The sequence below is a fragment of the Lingula anatina genome, chromosome 4, assembly GCF_051362555.1.
Source record: "Lingula anatina isolate TDL-2025a chromosome 4, LinAna3.0, whole genome shotgun sequence".
In the NCBI taxonomy this organism is placed as follows: Eukaryota; Metazoa; Brachiopoda; class Lingulata; order Lingulida; family Lingulidae; genus Lingula; species Lingula anatina.
Window position 1 is genome coordinate 29399287 of NC_141770.1, and position 22343 is coordinate 29421629.

Genomic DNA, 22343 nt, shown 5'->3' on the forward strand with positions numbered 1-22343 from the left:
TGATATCGTTATTTTCTAATCATTATTCTTATCAAATTAAGATTTCTTGGCGGAGTAAAAAAAAAACGGGTCGCGCACATGCGGCAACACGTGACCTCTGGATATGTCGTCAACTAATATTTACCAGTCTCCAACAATTTATATAATAGAAATTAAGCAAAACACAGAGGAAAAACAGAGAAAATGAGAAACAAACATATTGAAGCATTCAAAATTACACTTCCCAGTACAATTTAAAGAGGAAGAAGTGAACCCCTGTCAACTTGGCTATATTGAATTTTATTCTTAGATATACACTGTAGACCTGAATTTTATCCTAGCTGATCTTAACTCTATGATTTTTTAGTAAGAAAATTTAACTTTTCAAATACTGGGTGAAGGGGTATTTTTAAAATAATTATTCTGTCACACCGTACTTAATAATTATTAAAGGTCGCATTTCTGTTACTTAATTTATTATCAGGGGTTATTTTGAAAACATGGGGCCTTAAATTATGCCCCACACGGGACGAAGAGGAATGATGATTTTGAAAACTTATCCATAAAACACTTATGGAAAAATGTTCGAACAGAAAGAAAAGAAAAAGTGAAGCTCATATAAGTTCGTCTTTGAGAGAAAAATAGAAGTAAAATAATATTAATCCTTTTTCTTCTTTTTCGTTTTATTTTCTTATAAATTACTAATAAGTACCCCATAGATCTTCATTATCTTTGCTACCACTTCAAAAATTTGAGTGAAACATTCCATAACACATTATGGTTAACTCATCACATTTCAAATTTGGAAACAAATCGAAAAAATATTTTTAATTGCATGGGAATTTTATTTTGATCATATTTATAAATAGATCAAAACGTGATAGACTTATCATGCCTGGTCGCTATCGACTGTTCTCGTTTCTGATTGGTTGGCTATTTTTAGCTCCTGGCATGACGTCACATTGTGTTGGTTCCTTGACGCAAAACACAAGGGAAAGGAAAATGGTGGAGCGCCGTGATTCCTCCACAAAGAAAACCATAACAAATGCTTAAACCAATCTTGAACAAGGGAGTTATACTTCGACGCTCTACAGGAGGTGAAAACAGTGGACATATTGGAATGTGAAGCTGACAATGGGTGCGAAACAAAGCACAAACACCCCAACACGGACACGGACGTTTTCGACAGGGGATGCGGGGGGCTCGCTCGCAGGAGCCCATTTCGCTATTCCAGCCAGCGTTGCCGAGAGTCTAGGACTGCCAGGGACTAGCAGCGGTGGTGAATACTCTCGTAACAGAGCCAGAAGCCTGGGAGGGGTGCCTAGCACCTCAAGTAACGGACATTCTAATGGACACCCCATAGGAATACCTAACAGTAGTAATAACGGACTCCACGGGGGCGCCTTGAGGGGAGCCGAGGGACATTCGAGTCGCAGTACCCCCGAGGAAACCTCACGTGCTATGACGAGCACTCGAGGACTGGCCCATTCATTACCAGTACATTTGCTAGCGTTTCCAGGAATTTCAGGTAATTTGTTATGAGGTCTGGGTGAGTTACTTGGAAAGTTATGTCATTTAGCATTCAGACGATGTTGATAGACGTATATATGACGTCTAATTTCTTGTACTCGCTACCTCACGTGGAACAAAGACCATTAAAAGAAGAAAAACCGCAGCTAAAGATTGATGAATGGGCTTGGATCAACTGTTAGTGGACAGATTTTCAGTATGAGAGGGAAAATTTTGGGGATGAGTTTTTTTTTTTTTTTTTTAATTTGAAAGTGCCCTACTTTTTGGAAATCCCCAGTATTTGCACAGTTAGTGCGTCATAATTACCCCCTTTGCAAGAAAGCACACATATTTGCAGTATTGCAGTATTTTTTGTCACAGCAAAGTTGAAAAATTGTAAACAAAGAGCCGTTGAGATATATTTTTAAGTTACATTTTTACACCCCCTCCCCCCCCCCCCAAAAAAAAAAAAAAAATATATATATATATATATATATATATTTTTTTTTTTTTTCGATCGTGCACTATTGGGTTCATTCCCATTGAAGCTAATAGTCTAAATAGAAAGATCCAACTTACATTCAGCAGGAGTCCCGGCAGATTTGGATTGATCTGCATAGTCTGAAGGCTTCAGTGGAATTGAGCCCTATGAGCTGATTTAAATTGTGCTTGAATTCAAATATTCAACTGGATACAAATAGTTTGAATACTGGATCCTAATTCCGACATTCTATTGAAACTGAAATTCAAAACTCTAGATAATTGCAGTAGAATTAATGTTATATAATATCACAGCACCCAACATTTCAACAGCCACTTTAAAATAGAAAACTTGTAAATGTCAAGACTATGGTGTTCATCCTGCTGGAAATGGAACTTTTAGTTGAGTGAACAGAACACAAACGAGGTGTGAGAAATAACTGTCTTCTCATTTCCTCGCTGTGACTGAGTGGTATATTATGGCAGATTAAAAGCCTTGGTGTTGTGTGGCGTGAGATCTTTAGATATCTGTCTCTGGTTGATCAAAGATTTTGTTGGAGGAAAGGAAGGGAGGGGCGCAGAAAAATTAAAAACTATAATTTGGATTAGTAGACAAAACAATTTTAACATAATACATAGAATACAGAGATGAAAAAGAAGGCTGGTTTTTGTCTCACCTCACTTGTTATATTTAATTTGAATATTTTGATATCAGATATTTTGTTTCGAATTGTCAAGAAATTTTTTTTTTATAAAGTTGTGTCCTATATTTTAGTATATATATATATATATATAGCAAGATGGTCAGGTGGGAATAGACCCAGTCTTATCCTAAAAATGATGTGAACTGTTTTAAGGATAAACCCTATCCCTAAAGTGATGTCAGTCAGCTCCCCTTAAGTCTTGTTTTTGAAATGTGAGTTTGTCCTCAGACAAAGACAGATCAATCCCGTCAATATTATAAGTATTTATTTATGTGTCCTGTCCTAAGTTAAGATGGGTGAACTGCCTTAAAGTTGTTCTAACTCCTGTTGACTGTAGACGGATTTGTCTAAGCTTGAATTCACGCTGCTACTAAACCAACATTCACCATCAACCATCGTTATTATTAAAGCACGAAGCACGTGTATGGCTGAGTACATGTGCCCGCTTGTTTTGTTTGCTATCGATTGTACGGCTTACCGATAGGTTGCCTCCTGGTCTGGCGAGTGCTTGGCGGTCATTGTACCTTGACCACACAAAGAGAGCAGAATCAAACCCTACATCAATGGTGGATAAAACTCCTTCTTTGTTTTCTTTTAATGTGACGCAACAAGGGAATTTAATTTCACAGCACGCCTGATTAACAGTACTGTTTACTTGCTAGCTGAGATAAATAAACAGCTTATTGTCCATTATTGTGTTTTTAAATTAAACCTCCTGTTGTAGGAAAATACCTTTGAAATTTTTTTATTGAAAAAAGTGTGTTGTATAAGAAAGTCAGCCAGGGCAAACTTGTTGTTTATTTGTTTGTGATTTCTAGTGTTTATATAAGTGTGACATGTGAATGTAGGTACTCAGGCCACCCGTATGGTTCTAGTACCTGCTTTTTTTTTTTTTTTTTTTTTTTTGTTGGATTTGGAACACTTGTATAAGACCTAATAGGGCTAATCGGTTACTAGTATCTCAAAGGCCAGTTAAAAATACTGCTCTTATCAGTTTGAACTTTGAAATAAGGAAATGACCGAATTGTATTTATGTAGAATAAAAATGACACTCATTGATTACAAATTAACAAAGTTAAGATAATATAGACAAGTTTATTTTGATTTTAGAAATACATGTCAAGTAAATATGGCTTGCATAGGGTCAATGGAAAAGTTATGATAATATCTCCCAACATAACCGCCCAAAGACTTGTAGCAGGTTTTCAGGATATATGTCAGAAATGGGATAACTTCAAGTCGATTAGATTTGGGTTAAGGTCCATTAATTAAATATTCATTTATCTGATAATGAGAGTTGAGGTGTCCTGGCATGGTGGGAGGTGGGGGGGGGGGGATCACCGCCCGCTCTCAGTGAGGGCTCTTACAGAATTTGGATCCTAAAAGTGCAGGTAATAAGTCTTTTTTCATTGAAGATTTAGCACATCAGCTTGCACCTAAGTAACTAGCTATAAGATTACGCTGCAAATTATTTAAGTTAACACAGTCTGTATTGATCAGGCGGATCCTAGTGGAGTTGGACACATTCACACAAGAACTAAATTAGACTGGAAAAATGTGTAGTTGGACTTGCAAAGAGCAGACACCATTAGGCATCAGATTAAAAAACAAGCTGTTTTCACAAAAGCATTGAAGATTGAAAAACCGTTTCAACTTTTAGACTTGTCTACTAGTGCTTCAGTTCACAAGAAATTCCAAGTAATGAACTCGAGTGAAATAATTACTAGTAGTTGTCTGAAACATAAGCCACTGCTTTCTTGGTATAAATGGCACAATATTTCATTCAATAGAACTACTACCGATTTGTCTTACCTTAATTTATTTGTTTGTTTGCTTGTTTCTTTTTGCTTTATTTTGTGTATGTGTTTGAAACAAGCTTTTGGATTTAAAGATTCCTGTTCTTAGTTGAAGCAGATGTGAACGCAGCCAAAGGATGTCATATTATATCATATTCTGCCAGTGAAACTGTAAGAGGCAGATGTACAAGTATGAAGTATTCATGTCCATGGCAGATGGTGGGTCTTTGTGTGGGAAACCTCGACACCTGTCTCTGATTGTGGTCCAGTTTGGCAAAGATTGGAATACTTACTCTCTGTCATATATGAAATGTACCTTTTCTTTGTGATAGATATACTCAGTGTGTGCACACACACACACACGCACACACACACACACTAGAGTTTACACTGTCAGTTTTGTAAAGCACAATTAAGTAATTATAATAATAATTATATATATATATATATATATATATATATATATATATATATATATATATATATATATGTGCAAATTGACAGATATTTCATCAAGTAGCATACAAAAAAGAACTTTGCCCTGAAAATTGACCCAAACTTGTAGACCAAAATGATAGTCAGTTTTGACCCAGTATAAATTAACCCATGCTAACATTTGGTCTGTTTTATAATAAGAAAGACGCAGGTTATGTTTAAATATTCTACTCTGGATGTATGTTGTACTGAAGAAAAGAAGATTTTGGGTCTATCAGTTCAAACCAATTTTTATGTCTAAAGTCATTTTATGGAACAGTTAGAAGTGGGGCAGTGACCTGTGGAGCAGGTAGGTTACTGGTAAGATGGTGTACTTGATAACCATCTATAACAGCAATAACAGCGATACATGACTTTATTGGGCCTGCTCCTATATTAGGGGAGGGTGATAAAAAACCTGTCCCTCATTTCTGAACTAGGTCATACAGATTACTTTGGTGTTTTTGAGACTGTAAATTCTTATAAAATAAGCTTTAAATTTTTAGAATAAAAAGTATTTTGAGCATGCTTTACATTTATTATTATCATTATTAAAATGTGAAGAATTTAAAAGAATGATTCAGTCAAAAGCTTGAGGCCTTTGAAGCTATAAACTTAATGTGTGCTAGTATGCATGTATGTGTGTGCATGTGTATTTAGTTCTGATCATTTATGATAAAATTTTGTAGGTGTTTTGTCTGTGTTGTTCTTCTGTTAGTAATTGTTTACGAAACCTCTATTTCTGCTTTTTATGTCATTTTACTGAATTTTTTAAAAAAATCATTTACTAGTAACCATAGTTACAAAATTTTTTCTGAGTCCAAACTGAATTTTTAGATTGAGAATTGAGACCATCTCTTGATCGTGATCTCTTTGGTAAAAACCGTCCTTGTTTCATATTAGCCATTTATATCCAACTTTATAGATTTCCCATTTTTTTCCACATCATGATGCCAAACTTGATTCGAATCTAGACCACAGTGTTCAGTATCACATTGAAAATCAACCTTCTGTCGTGAGCAGTTCTTCAACCCTGGATCTAGTAGTGAATATATCTGATATATAGGGCTGGACAGTGGTTACGAAAGTAATCTGACCACCACCATATAGGACGGGATATATCTTGATTACAAACTGACCACAGGTTGAGTTGCATGCTGGCTGTAGTTAACTGGGGTCCAGTGACTGGTGAAGACAGGGTCAAGATGCTTGGACTTTTTGAGTTGACATGTCCAAACTTGCTATTCGGGTATGGCCAGTTTGAGGTGGTTTGACAAAAGTGTTTTAATTTTAAGTTCAAGAAGCTTGATTTCGTTTCCCAACCTTTGCTATGCAAAAATTAATAAAACAGGTAGTAAACACTTCTATATTTAGTTTGTGATTGGAAGGTATGTTTTTAGTTATATATATATATATCTGTCTCCTGAAAATTTGTCTGTCTGTGCTTGTCTGAATGTATGTATATACATTGGTTATGTGTGTGTGTGTGTGATTGTAATTATAGAATTGTGCAAATTGTCATATACAGCAGATCAGTATTGCTATCGGTGGATGTTCCAATATCTGTGTGTTTGCTTGATAAATAAGTAAGCAGTTCTTGTTTTGAAGGTGAAGGGGGGGGGGGTCGTAATTTATGACAAGCAACTGTCTTTTCCGTGTATTACCACAATATACACTTTGAACATGTAGAGCTTAATGAGATTTGTTACGTAACAATAGAGGATGATGTCTTCAATTGTCTCCCATATGAACCTTTGTTATATCTGGTAGAAATGTCTGATACAATGTGTTATATCTGGTAGAAATGTCTGATACAATGTGTTATATCTGGTAGAAATGTCTGATACAATGTGTTATATCTGGTAGAAATGTCTGATACAATGTGTTATATCTGGTAGAAATGTCTGATACAATGTGTCATGACAGGAAAGTTGATGTGCCAGGTAAAGTTAGTACTTAATAGATTGAAAGCAAACGAATTGTAGGTAAATAATAAATTTGATAAAAATAAGTAAACAAACAAATTAATTAAGCGATAGATAAATAAATGAATACTTGTGAATAAATAAATCTTGAAAAGTAAGTTAAAGTAAGTGAGTAAATCTCTCAGGACTTTAATGTGTTGGCAATGGCAGCAAACTCTGAAAAGAGGAGGTTGTAAATTTATTAAAATATACCACTGAGACAATGAAGAAAGTCGTTTCACTCTTTTCTGGAAAAACTACAGAAAAAAACATGGTGGGCGATAAGAGAACATCCTGTTTCATCCCCATTTGTGAATACTCGAACAAAAAAAAATGCAATAAATTTAAGGCCTAACTTGGACCAAAACTACTCATTAAAGATGTCAGATTGTGGGAACACCTATTTTATCTTGAATTCCATACCTAACTGTATAAAGATGACATTTAGCCTGATTAATTCGGTCTAAGTTATACCTTGTGGGAACACATTCTTAGAATGCTTTTAAGCACACCATTAGCTGACTTATTACAAATTCAAGTAGCTAAGTCACCAGTTGAATATTTGTTTTTAAATTAAGACCTTTGGAGTTGAGATCTTTTGAAAAATAGTAGCCCTGAGGAAGTTGAGGTATCACAATTATAAATAATTTTCTAATAAAGTAGCATTTAGTCCACACCCAATGAATGAGTATATTGATTCTTTATAGCTAAATTGTGAAATGTAACAACTTTGTATGCACAATGATGAATGTGTTTTTGTAATCATGACAATTGTTTTATCTTTCTTTATTTGTGCATTCTCAGGTGACACTTTTATGAATCATCTATTACTTGCAAATTTCCTGAATGAAATATTTTTAAAATAAAATTGATAATAAATAAAGTTAATAAAGAGAAAATCAAATTACAAGAACAAAATGGTGGTAAGATACATGCTTACTGGTACAGTTATTTTTTGCTTACAAAATAAGCTGTCATCAAAGTAGGGCATTTTATTGTTAAGTACACACTACAGGTTCATCAAAATAGCATGTCCTTGTCACCTGACTGTTTAGCTGGGTGTTCAGACATAGACCGGTTTGTGTTCAAAATCTTTTGGCATTTGACCATTTGAATTTGTATGCCTAAATATATATGTTGTAATGTATAAGAGTGCATTCCCGGAGATTTAAATCGATCCATCCAGATCGACCTAACTCCCTGGGGGTTCACGCTAAATTGCAGTCAGCCGAGTGCACACTACAGTTAATTACCCCCTTACAGCTTTTAGTAGGTTGGGACAAATGCTTAAGCCGGCTAAGCTGACAGTAATCTAGTGTGACTCCCCACAGGGATAGATCGATCTAAAATCTGTGGGAATGGGGTCTAAGATGTCAGTGTCTGAGGAGGATTGGGGATTGTCTATAGCCTGCACTGTACACAGATATGGCCCCTGTGGCCCACTAAAAATCTAAAGTCAGTTTTTTGTCTAAAATGTTGTTTGCTGAGATTCATACAAATAATTAAGAAGTTAGCATTCATCTTTTCATCTATCCAAAAGTTAAGCAGATGACCAGAAATTCTAGACTTCTAGCAAGCCCTCAAAATTCAGATTAGGTAGCTAAATATTTAGTTATGTCAAGAAACTTGTGTATGTGGGGAGGGGGGGGGGGGTGAATTTTTTTTTTTTTTGTTAGGGAGCTTTTTTGGGCCTTCATCAAAGCCTGTCTGAACACAATGAAAGGGCGAATTCCCAGAGATTTAGGTTGATCCAGGGATTAAGATTTAGATCGACCTAACTCCCTGGGGGTTCACGCTAAATTGCAGTCAGCCGAGCGCGCACCATAGTTAATTACCCCCTTACAGCTTTTAGTAGAGGGGACAGACGCTTAAGCCGGCCAAGCTGACAGTAATCTAGTGAGACTCCCCACAGGGATAGATCGATCTAAAATCTATGGAAATGGGGTCAAAGACTTAAGTGATGTAATTGGAAGTAATATATTATATCACTCTACATGTCCTATGTAATTATTGTTGCCGTTTAGCTGTGCAGGCATGTTCCAGGGGGATTTAGCAATTATGTTTTATGTCTAACTTTAAGTAATAGATATTCAATTGCACTTTGCTCTGTCCCAGCAACTTTTAATATCTTGATTAATGAGAGAATGCCTGGAGGGTGTATTGCAATCAACTGTACATACCCACTTGTCAGAACTAAAACAGTTTTGGTTGAATTGGGTCTGTAGGCAGCCCTAATAGGAAGGACCAATAGGAAGGGAAATTCCCTCCCATGTTTGAGTATAAAAAGGTTATCAGTAGTTCTTTCTTGATGTATTGTTTGGTTTGAAATATATGCCAAGTGACATAGAATGAGTATTTGGGTGGAGTAGACCTGACGGTTTGGGTGTTTTATTGTCCTGGGTTTGATTGTTAAGGATTGTAGAACAAATTTCACAGCAGCCTTTTCATTGCAGTTCAAATAACTTGGGGTGTTATTGTAGATACAACTGAATTTAGTCATCGTTGAGTGAAATTTTATCACTTCCATTATTATGCTTATTTGATGTCGTGACAAAGATATAAAAGTGATGACTGAGAGAACTTTAAAAGTTCCTTTGTAAATAATTTAAGAAATAAACTGTTATTTACGTTCTAATAAACTGTGGTGAAGATTGAGCAGATGAGTGGAGATTGGGCTGAAAAAGGATTCTATTGCTGATAGCACTGTGAGTCCTTGGTTGCCCTAGTAGTAGTAGGGTGGGGTAGGGGTGGAGTACCATATGTCAGATATATGCAGAGGACATGCTCTGGTAGATTATTACTGACACACCAACCCTCAAGCTATCAAAACTGCTTAAAACTGAAATCTTTGGATTGACTTGTCAGAAACCCCAATTGTTTCAAAGGCATCATTCTCCATTTCATTATAAACATTTTATATTTACAATAAAAAGTGACCAAACATACATACGCATGTATCTTATTGTTGACTCACCTCTAAAAGCAAATGTTATTATTGCTCTTTGTCTGGAAACTAACTTGGACTAAATACAAGGCCCAGGGGGTCTTTACTTGATAGCCTTCCTATTAATGATCTCAATTATTACCCAATAAGTGACCAGGGGGCTTAACTAACTGACCTTTTCTATTGATTAGTCTAGACTGGGTGATTTCCTCTTATATAACTTACGTTGTCATATTTCTGATTATTCAGTTTTATGTAATTTATTTTGCTGTATTTCTGATGTTTCAATTTGGTCAGGATTAGAGTCTTGATTAGTGTTATTAAACATGTAGGTTTAGATCCGTAAGATTTTTGCGTAGTCTGTATTTTGGGCAGTTATGGATGGCTTTTATTGAAAATATTGAAAAGATAATGAAACCAGACTTTATCACAGAGTTATATCTGATTTAGATGATTAAAGACCATTTTCATAAAAGAACTGAAGTCAGTTTTAGTCGAGATAGACTTTAACTCTAAAATTTTTTACTGTTTTTGTACTGAATCCAGAGTAAGACAGACATAGGGGCCATTCAGAGTGAGAAAAGCTGACTGCTAACTGTTCCACGGCCTTAATATGGTGGACCTACATGAAAGGAAGACCGCTTAATCCTGTAATGGTCTCTCTGCCTCTTACATGCCTCCGCACATGTCGTCTCTGCACCGGTTGATTTGAGCCAAGATTTAATTACTGTGCCCCTGCATGTCGAGGCGTGAAAGAAACGGAGAGACCATTAAGCGGTCTTCCTTTCATATTTGTCCGCCATATTTAGGCCATGGACCAGCTAGCACTCAGCTCTTCTCATTCTTAATGGCCCCATAGTCTTCTTAGGTTAGGATATTTGGCCTAATTTCTATGGCTAATCTTAGATGAAATACTAGTAACACCAGTTGTCTCTTAATTGTAATATGAACCACTATAAATCTATAGTGGATCAGATAGACACCAGTTTAGGTTATAAACCTAAGGCCAACTTATAAGTTTTATCATGAGACTTGGTGAAGTGCATTTATTTTGCCTAGATCATGCAAACCTTAGTGTTAAAAGGTCGCAGGTAACATTAGAGGAGTACTATCCAGCTTCTAGAATTAACTCAAATCTTTACCTGTATTATATTATGGTGTGTCTGTTGAATATATGTTTATAAAATTACTCATGGGTTCTTTAGCTGTGTAATTATGCAGAGATGAGGAAAAACTTTAAAGTTCTAGATTTTCAGTATTTTCCTGATTGCTTTACTAACTAGTATACGTGTGTGTTCGCATGTGTTTTTGAGTGCGTGAATCAGTGCGTGCATATGTGCATGTTTCCAGTTCATGTATTGATAGGAGCTAGGAACTTACTTTCCATTCGTGGCAAAAAATGGCATCTGGCATGTTTCTTTTATTTTATTTATTGAGATACTTTGTACAAAGTCCAAGTGGGCGATCTTAGAGATTTTTCTACTAGAAAATTGGCAGCAGCATTGAAACTGTTTTAAGAGTTGGCATGGAAGTTGTCTGCAGATAAGACCTTAAAAAATTGTAGAACTTCACATAAGGTTCAAGTGGTGGTATCTATGAAATTGAAGATTATATATGAAATGGGGCAAATGCATGGTTTTAAAGCTTTTTTTTTACAACCCTTTTTTACAGAAAATTTCCCAAGTGTCTTAGAATATGTTCATGCAGAGGTTTAACTTAATTTGTTTTAATCAATCTGTCCTAATAAGTATTAAGTTTGAGATCCTTACGTATCCTGCACAAAAGGTTTTAACTGTATAAGTACAGTAGGTGTCCCTACAAAATTTTGTTTTGCGCTGGCTTTAGCGAGTCTAGTTTAGATCTAAGTTACCTCTGATGTGATTGCTGCCCTGCAGACGTTCAAATTCCTCGCATTTAAGGTAGATCGGTCGTTACGTAATTTGACGATTTGCGCAATTTCAGCGCATCGTCAATCGTCTCTAACGACACTTCAGTCTGTTTTATCAATTTGGGGAAATAAAACAATTATCTATAAGATAAACACACATAATCAACTTGTATGTAACTCTGTATGATCGATACAGATTTTCGACAACGTTTGTCGACTATGATTCCATACGACAACTGTAGCACGTTCATAGACATGCCCTTCAAGAAATCGTCGGAATACTGTAGCTCCTTTTCCAATTTGAATTGCCACTAGAAAATGTATGACAGCTAAAGCTCACAAATTATGCACGTAGGTGCTGTATCATGTAAAGAATAAGTGTTGTAAATTCCAATCAAAGCGGCTGCGTAAATTTTGAGGTAGAATGCCTTGAATGTGCTGCATACCGTAGCTTAGATTTCAACGAAAACCGGAAGTGCGTCGTAACGCCATTCATCACTGGCCATTCATTTTGACTGAGAAATATTTCGTAGCTTATACAAATGTTCAGAAAATGGCCATACAGCTTGAAAAAAAATTCACTAATCACAATTAAAACTGCGTTATATTATACAGAAAAATTGTGCACTTCTGACCTTGACTTGTCAGTGTAAACAAAGTGTACTGAACGCACCGCAAGCAAGCACGTGAATGCCGCATTTGATACTTTGTATCAGACGCTTCATTTTACTTGACAACGCAGTGTTTACGATGTCACGTTCATGTTATATTCATTAATATAAAACAACGACAATTAACTATTTTCATATACATGAGTATTTCCCTTATTACTCTCTTCAATAATTTTTTGTAAAGTAAATGGCTTAGGCCTACACCTCATCAGTATGATAAATCTGAAAATAGCTGAGTATACTCACTTCAACTGTTAAACATAATGAAAGTTTTAAATGTACTTAGATGTCTCTCTACACACACACACACACACACACACACACACACACACACACACACACACACAAAAAGTCATAAAAAATAACGATTTCGTGAAAAACACCCATTTTCCCATTGATTTGAATGGGGACTTCCGACTAGTGCGTCACGCAGGGTGTAACGCACTTCAACTTGGCGTAGTTCTCTTATTTGGTCGGTGACCCCCAATTTTTTTGGTAAAATATATATGTACTTGGAGGCCTCTTTACACAAGAAAATTTTTAGAAAAATTCGAACGTCAGAAAGTCATAAAAAATAATGCTTTAGTGAAAAAACACCCATTTTCCCATTGATTTGAATGGGGACTAGTGCGATATGCAGGGTGTATCATATTTGGGGCTAGTTCTCTTATTTGGTCGGTGACCCCCAATTTTTTTTGCAAATTTTTAATGTACTTGGGTGTCTCTTCAAACAAAAAAAAATTTAAAAAAATTCGAACGTTGGAACATGTAACGACCGATCTACCTTAATTGGATATTTTATCGTAAATATTCACATGTGGACCTCAAGCAGGATGTTCTATTATCGCCCACTTAGTTTTCTAATGTAGTTTTTCCAGATAAAGTGAATAAGAAAAAAACTTCATTTTTGTCTCCTGGTGGTAGTTTCCAGAGTGGTTGACTGGTATTCAAGATGTCTGCCAGTACACATGTTCCTGACTCCTGCTGCCTGTTCACATTTCAGGAACTATTTAGAAAAAAATGAAAAAGAGAATTATTAATTTAGGCTCATGAAAGATATAAGACCATGGTACATATTCAGACTGGATTATTTTAAAGTGTGCAATAGTTGCTCTCAAAATGGTGGTGGCTGAAAATGAGAAATTGTGAAGCTTTCAGAGACTTGATTTAGAAACAAAAGGATGGTTATAGAAATAGGGCTTTTAGGTATTCAAAGAAAGGAATGAAAATGAAATGAATACTGTTCATTCAAAATGATGGTCCCTGTGAAGGTACTCTTATAGATCAGCTTTACGCAGAAATGTGGTAGGGGATTATATCAGCATCAAGGTAATAATGGTACAAAACAGATGGTCACTCTGGTACATTGCTGGTACTTCATGAATGCATTATGAAATACAGGGGCGGATCCAGAGATATTTTCTGACAGTCGTCCACATTATCTTCGTTGTTCCATCCTCCATTTTTTGGCCGTCTTCCAACAGAAAAAATTAGGTACTCATCAATGTAAACTTAGAAATTTGACCGTCTTTTGGAAGACCCAGAAGACAGCCTCAATCTGCCCCTGAAATACTGCTGGTACTAGCTAGGCACATTGAGAGTGAACTAAAATGTGGTCTAAGGGACCATTCCCAGATCCTATCGTACTAACTATGGATCAATCTATCTCCGAAGGGATTCTCACTAAATTGCAATCAACTTAAGCTGCTTTGATGACCGCCACGTCTACTGAAGCAGCTAGGGTGTAATTAATTATAGTTTAGCAGCTTCATTTGGCGTGCCAGACATCTAAGCTGCTTTAGCTAAAAGCAATTTACTGATAGACACTTTACAGATGGATCGATCCTGTTAGATCGATCTAGGTATGGGAACCCAGTCTAAAAGTCAAGACAAATTTTAGGGCTGAGGCTCTTTTGTGCACCCTGAGCTTCAGAGATAACTTGCCACTAACCTCTTCACTATAGCCTATCTTCATCGTGTCAAGTTACCTCTGACGAAAATAGTTTGACCTAGTTTATATAAGCCAATCGAATCCATGTTTCAAAATTTTTCACCAAAGTTTGGTGAAAACGCTGATTGGTTGACCGTCAATCGGCAATCCTCGGCTGATTCCGCAAGCTCCATACTAACAACAAAGTTATTGTCGAGTGCGGAGACATCCGAGTAGTTCCGAGTGCATAACCGAACACAAAGAAAGCATGGCGTCTCATACGAGTGACTACGTAAAATAATGTGTTAAGTTATCTCTTGATTCTTTGCAAAATATGAGTATATCGGAATTGAAACCAGAGCAGTTTGAGGCCCTGCATCATTATCTACTGAGGGATGATGTATTTTGCGTGCTGCCCACAGGTTACGGCAAGTCCCTGATATTCAGCCTTATCTTTGATTGGTCCGGATTTGAACAAAGCGCGCTTTGACTCGTTCGCGTTCATTGGCTAGATCGTTCAATGAGTCATTGAGTGCAGGCTTTAAATTTGATTGGCGGGCGGCGGAGGCTATCGAATGTGGTCAGAGGTAACTTGACACGATGAAGATAGGCTATAGTGAAGAGGTTAGTGGCAAGTTATCTCTGAAGCTCAGGGTGCTTTTGTGAAACAAGCCTTAGTTAGTTTTGGTGCTTAGGTGAGACTTGATTAAAAAATTCTACAGGTTAACAACAAAAGTTACATGGGAAAATCAGGCACATTTCTCTTTGGATGAACGGTTTATGAAGATCACTTCTGATACTGTGAGACGCAGGGTGATTACTGATACTATGAGATGCAGGGTGATGTTTCCAGAGCATCCAGACTCTCACCTGGTGATGAGAGACACCTCTTTTACCTGACTCGGGTGCCATGTGTACCTGTTCAAATCCTCACCTGGAGTGAACTTTGCTCATATTAAGATGATGGAGGAGATTAATTTACTGTTGTGGGTTTTTGGAAGCAACTCAGATGGTTGTAGAGGCATGTTGTGGAAAGCAGGAGGAGGCCTGGTATTTTAAACCACAAGTTTCAGGCACAGAATATGTGGATGAGATTTTCCTTCTTTGGAAAAATTTTTGTCCTTTTATTGTGTAAAAGAGAGTTGAGAACATTGCTGGGTTTTATATGAAAAGATTAAAAAATTGGAAAAATTTGGGGAAAGGGGAAAGTTTCCTGCCTTTTCTCTGCTTTACCTGATACCAATAAACCATGAATACAAGGCTGTGTCAGTCAATTTACATATCAAGGATCTGCCAGTCATCTGCTAATTGCCTCAATTAACAAGGCATGTCAAATTGGCCAACCATTAAGAAGTACTCAGTACATGTCCCTGTCAAGAGATCATAGCAGTTATTGGTGGGCTAGACTGAAGATTTCATTGTACAAAGTTGTCTGGTTTTGCAATACAATAATGGGACTAGTAGAGTGTTTGAGTTACGAGTCAGAACGTAGGACGTAGACAGACCTAATACATGCATGCACACACATGCACGCATATATATGAAAGTGCTCCCACACATGCACAGACGAAGAGATTGTCACAAGTTTTTGCCTCTGTAACTTCAGTTAAAAAGTAATAATGATGATTGTAGATAAAAGGCATCATCTCAAGTGCGTGTGTTTTATACTAGATAATAATAATCTGCAGAAACAAGTTGAGATGTAATCTTGTGTCATGGCAGCCTATTTAGTGGTCTTGGTAGTACTGACACTATAGCTATACCCAGCTTGCTCAACTGGTGGGATAAATCAGTCTATCTGGGTAACACACACACACACACACACATGCAGTGAGAGAGAACACACACACACACACACACACACACACACACACACACACATATGCAGAGAGAGAGAGAGAGAGACACTATATATCCTACTTGTTAAAGCCCACAGGTGGGTGTAGATAGTTGTATGCTGTACAGGTGATATGTTGTCTACCTGTCTAATGAGGTGTACTAACGTGGGGAGGAAAGCGTTGTAATGTCATACCTGACATTATAGTTCATCCGTCATGGCAGGTGTGCAGTGAAGAGTAGCAATAGGGCAGGCAGTTATTTATGCAATGGTAGTCACCTGTTTGCTGTTATATATTTGTTTACAATATAGTTTCTTATGTTTGGTCTCTCTCTCTCTCTCTCTCTCTCATGCACATACACACACATGGACACGTACATGAGTTGAACTCCCTCTCTGTTTCTACATTTCTACTGTTTGCTTGAATGTCTTCCCCCAAGACCAACTCTCTGATTACACAAGCAGACTAATTTTTATCAGCTAGCCTTGACATTTTTCCTGAGCTATTTTTTGTTACTAAGGGGTGTGTAAATGATATTCACAACTATCTATACAACACATAACCATAGGGCTTAGATAACATCATATGAACATGTTTAAATATAAAGTAGCCCATAATAGTATAACGTGCAGCATTTGCAATTCTTGTTTATGCACAGACAAATTAGTGAGTTGAGTCTTGCATGAATTATAGATGTATACAAAAATAAAATGTTTTTCAAAGAAAAGTTGAATTGCTTTAGAGATGTTGATTATTTTCCCATTTACAGTATCATGCATTTCATGTCCCAGTGACTTTTGAAGTTTTAGATATGACTATAAAAATATTTAAATTTGGTATATAGTGGATTCAACGAGTATACATTCCAGTACATTTTACCATAATATTATGCAATAGCATGCAATACTAAAAAAACAACAACAACAACAAAATACTTTGAAATTAACTTTTGTAGTAAATCAGAATACTTCATTCCAACCAGTCATAAAATGCAACGTTTCCCATCCCCTTATGTTTTCTTTTATCATTAAGTAACATAGATTAGTCTACAGTTGCTCATTTCATTGTCATCATCATCTGAGGTTATGCTCTGTTATGTTCCTATTTCCAGGGCTCAAGTGTCCAATTTGTTCCAAGCTGGTATTGCCTGATGATATAGAGTGTCATCTAGTCATGTGTTTAACACGACCAAGAATTAGTTATAATGGTAAGTAGTTGTTTGAACAAAATAAAAAAAAAAATTAAAAAGAAAAGACATGGTTTCACCTGTTTCTGGAAATTGAGAATTTATAAAGGTTAGTGAATCTGTTTCTAAAAGGTTTGAGATCAGCCATCACACTGATACTTTTATGTCTGGTTTTTTTACTTCAGGAAAAAGATAGGTGCCAGAACCCCCTCTTCCGCCTCCCCTCCCCCCCCCCCCCCCCCAAACATGAGCTTTTTTCACAGAACCAATGAATTTCAAAATTTTTTTAAATTCCCAGGGGCCTCAGTATTTGATCTCCTGTAAAATGTTTAAAGATTGTATTGCCACACCCAGGCTCCTGTCTGATCCTCCCCTCCCCCCTCCCCCCTCTCTCCTGCCATTGTTCATAATGATATTGAAGTGAGATTACTAAAATTAGAATATGCATCATAAGATTAGATAATTGATGGCAATGATTTTTGGTGCGGGTCAATTATCATAGCTGAGGGTTAATAATTTATCAAGATGACCTAATCTAAAGTCAGTACTGTAATTGCTTATATTATTATATTATCATCACTATTATTATAAAATTGAATAACTAGAAGAAGAATTTGTAATGTATACTAGTATGTGACAAACGATATTTTGCAGCTGTTGGCAGGGAGTCAGGTCGTTTGGTTAGACACATTGATTTTAACTCCATCATGAAGATTACTTCTGTCATTGAGACAATCATTAGTATCATGTTCAAAAATGATGTACAGAAAATTACAGTGAATAACATTTATTGCTGCTCTTTTGTGTAATCATCTAGAGAAAGATGAGTCAAAATATTTCTTTGACAGGCTGAAAAAATCATGTTTGACTTGTAGTAATGGATGAGGGAAATTCCTTCAGAGACCTTGGCTTCACATATGCCATATTTCTGTCTTTTTCCATCTCTAGGCTCTCTCGGTTCAGAGAATAGATTTTTATTCACTTTGTCTCATTCAAATCATCAGTTATCAGATTAAAATTTTGAAGACAAATTATATGATTGGTTGTAAAATTGTTGAATTAGAAATCTAATTTTAAGACACTGGAAAACATAATCTAATTCAGCGATCATGGAAAACAAATTGAGGTCTTCAGCAAAGCCACTTTACAGTAGCCAAATCAGTCTAAGAAGACCATTCCCAGACCCTATCATGCTAACTTTGGATCAAACTATCTCCAGGGGGATTCTCACTTAATTGCAATTAACTTTGGCGGCTTAGATGTCTGTCACGCCTACTGAAGCTGATAGGGGGTAATTAACTATCGTTTAGCAGCTTTAGAGGGCGTGCCAGACATCTAAGCCACTTAAGCTGAAAGCAATTTAGTGAGAAACCCCGTGGAGATGGATCGATCCTGTTAGATTGTTCTAGGAATGACAACCCAGTCCATATGTTGTCTGCTCTAGGGAATTTCCAGGAAAGATGGCTAACTATGTGCAGATTGGTCGCTCCGGGAGGTGATGTGTTTCCTTGCTGTCAAAATTGAGTTGTGATGAACTTATTTGTTGAGAGTGACAGCAGCATTATGGAAAGGAAAATTGTTTTGTAATGGCTGATGCTTGTAAAAATGTTCTATTTTCTTGAGGGAGAGGGACTGTGGAGACTGGAAAAATGTATCTATCTTTGTCTGCTTGCAGAAAATTTTGTCAGCATTCTGATAGAATGACTTCCTGCCTAATAAAGAAGAAGAAAATTGAGTAGAAAGATAATTAAATGAACTACTAGTACATAAAAAGTCATATCTTGTTTGGTTTTATCTGGGTAGTGTGTCTGTGTCTAGTGTGCCTGGTGTAAGTCTCAACCCAGTGAAGATTTCACTCAATAAATATAACGTGATACCAAGTCAATGAAGATATTGGCTGGCAGACTCGGACCAAAAAAATCTGTTTTGTTTGATTGATTTCACTCAGAGAGCACCCTGAGTTTCAGGGTTTATTGAAACAGATCTCAGGGTGTTACTGGACATCACAGAGACATGCTGATGATAGAGTTAAATTTCTGGAAACTCTGTCTGAAATTCAGGGTGTTAGTGGAAATAGCAAAGGTTTACTGTTGATAAAAGTTTTTAGTAACTCTATATAACTCAGGGTACTCAGTTTTATTGAGAGCGCCTTGTCAGTGTCAGATTGATTAATTCTCCAAGTTTCCATGGTTTCCAAGGTTGCCTAAAATCCGCAACAATTCTCTCTTTCTCTCTCTGCCCATTACCCTTCACCCCCTCCTCAGATATATACCGTAGTAGTTGACTTTTTAACTGAAATGTGATTAAAAACTGGCCTTTTTTATTTGGACCTGCAATCGAGGTAACAAACATTCCTCAGAGCTTTTTTCTATGGAACAAGGTCGTGTTAGCAGATACCAAACATTGTATACAGCTTGTAGCATTTTGTATTTGGCATTTATGTACGTCATGTTACTCTATCATTACAACTGATTTTGTACAAGTTACTGAATACAGGCAGAACCAGAGGTATTTACATTAAAAAGACTGATCAAGTAATTTTAGCCACATAATAGACATTTCTGGGATGTGCTGTTGTCAGCTGAATTTATAATATGTGAACCTGAAAGATTGATTGATTGGTTGAATGTCTGACTGACCAACCTACTGATTCATTGATTGATCAGTTGAAAGGAAATTAACAGGAAGAGATAACTGAAGTAATATTGGATGTTTTAAAATACACTACATGTTGAAGTAATAATGCAGTGTTATTATAATAGGTATATATACTTGGTCAGTATGCATTTGCTTGATTGAAGGATAATATCAATGAAATGGATGTTGGAGAGATTTGATGACTGATTTGATGACTGAGATGGTAGTGGATGTTATTGCAATGGCCATACTTTGATTTGGTTTTGGAAGAATAATAGAATACATAGCAGGGGCAGGGATGGGTTGCATATTTAGATCAAATTGGGCAGTGAACAATTCCTGTTCAAACCTCAGCAATAATTGCAGTTTGATATGACAAGTTGCCTACTTTGATAGTATGGTCCAAAGTGTGTGCGTCTGTATGTTCTAATTGTTAACGCAAGAGCCACTTGTGAAGTAATTTCCTGTTTGTTTTGAGAGGCCAATGAGAAAATGTATCTATAGTCTGTCTGATGGTGGGGTGCGTGCCTGCTCAGGCGATGGATTGGTCCTACATAGGCTCTGAACAGTCGTCATTTAGAACTGGGCTGATTCTAGACTGGCTGGAAACACGTCTAAATTTAGACTTTAACAGTTATCATAATGGAGTATTGTAGGAAATGTTTTCATGTTCTCATACTTTTGTGTTAAATGATCGATTGGGGACAATAAAGTCTGGATTTTTATATGAATTTGCATGATATGGTGGTCTTATTGTTGAAATGATGTATCGTTTGGAAGTTTTTAAATGACAAGGTGTATGTAGATTGTGGTCTTGAATTGCTTATGATTGTTCTTTACATCTCTTTTTTTTATCACCGACTGTTAAATATATCACCCCCATCCAAGTAATTGGTCACTCCTGTTAGACAATTTGTTTTTGCTTTATATTATATATATTTATTTATTTATTTAAAAGGATCATATGTTAGGTTTAAGACATTGTACAGTAATTAAATAATGTTATAGTATATTATTCCCCATTAATTTGAAATTGATCATAGTATATATAGAATTTAGAATTTGAGGTAAAGTAGCTAAAAAAACATTTTCCTGGAAATTCCAATACATGTCACCAATCTCGCTCATATCAGTGTTATGATCCCTTCTTAATTAGGATGAGGTCTGGTGAGTTTAAGGGCGTATTCCCAGACATTTAGATCGATCTATCCCCGTGGGGAGTCCCACTAGATTACTGTCAGATAATCCGGCTTAAATGTCCGTCCCGCCTACTAGAAGCTGTAAGGGGGTAATTAACTTTTGTGCCCGCTCGGCTGACAGCTATTTAGCATGAACCCCCAGGGAGTTAGGTCGATCTAGTATGGATCGATCTAATCTCTGGGAATGGGGTCTTACTCATGACAGTGAAAATTAAGAGATTAAGAGTTCAAAAACCATATTTTGATTAAGTAAAACCTCCTTGGTGATTAGAAGATAATTGCTGAAAATTTCATGTTTTATTAGTACCACCAGCGTGTACGCTGGCGGTACTCATGGTTTTAGTCCCGACCCGTCTCGTACAGCTCCGCCGGCTCCGCCGGCTCCGCCGGCTCCTGCGGCTCCTGCGGCTCCTGCGGCTCCGCAGGATGACGTGGGATACGAGTCACCGTTACCGCTTCTCCTCCTAGACCGCAAGGACCTGTGTCCCCATCTCTTGGATTTAGGTCACATATAATCTCAACTTGAACCCCCAGGTTTTTTTGTCTCAGTTGGTGCATTGACCTGGGCGTGACGCTCGTTGAAATGCACCCTTGTCAAAAATTTTGAAAATTCAATGCTAAATATCTCCCAAACCGATGGAATTATGGGAAAAATTACAACAGATGGCTGCCCAAAATTCATATGTGAGGATTTCAAATATGCCCTTGGATTTGACCTTTGACCTTTATTTCAAGGTCAAACAGGCCAAAATTTTCTAAAAATGGGAATTTTTTGCGAGAAAATATTTATTTCAGCCGATATTTAGAAACGAAACATATCTTACCTATAATATTATGGGCAGGTGTTACCCTTAGGGTCATCTTTCATTTTCGTGAGTTTGGGGTCAATCGGTGCATTTTCATGGTAGTAGCGGCCATTAGATGCCGAAACTGAAAATTCTCTCTAATTCTGGAACCGTTAATGCTAGAGACCTCTTGTTTTTTGCATTTTGTAGAACTTGTCAAGGGCAGCACTGGGGGTGGTGTCCATTTTTTTTGTTTTTGATACGGCTTAGGCATTGCACTAATCAAAAAGTTCAACATCCAAAATTCAGTGGTGAAAATAAAATGTGAATTACTCAAAAATTAGCAGAGATAAGCCCTT

The 22343-nt window shown here is 36.7% G+C and overlaps 1 protein-coding gene across 3 annotated transcripts in view; it reads left to right on the forward strand.

The window, feature by feature from the left end:
• The first annotated feature begins 929 nt into the window (after nucleotides 1-929).
• Nucleotides 930-22343, forward strand: part of LOC106180170 (E3 ubiquitin-protein ligase ZNRF1) — a 30139-nt gene continuing 8725 nt past the window's right edge. For 2 of the 3 annotated variants that reach the window (XM_013564077.2, XM_087011133.1), the window contains exons 1-2: nucleotides 931-1507; nucleotides 17289-17384. In XM_013564077.2, the coding sequence (XP_013419531.2) occupies nucleotides 1114-1507; nucleotides 17289-17384 (490 nt within the window). In that variant the 5' untranslated portion in view covers nucleotides 931-1113. Of the gene's footprint in view, nucleotides 1508-17288; nucleotides 17385-22343 lie in introns of all 3 variants that reach the window. The other variant, XM_087011134.1, reaches the window with a different exon arrangement.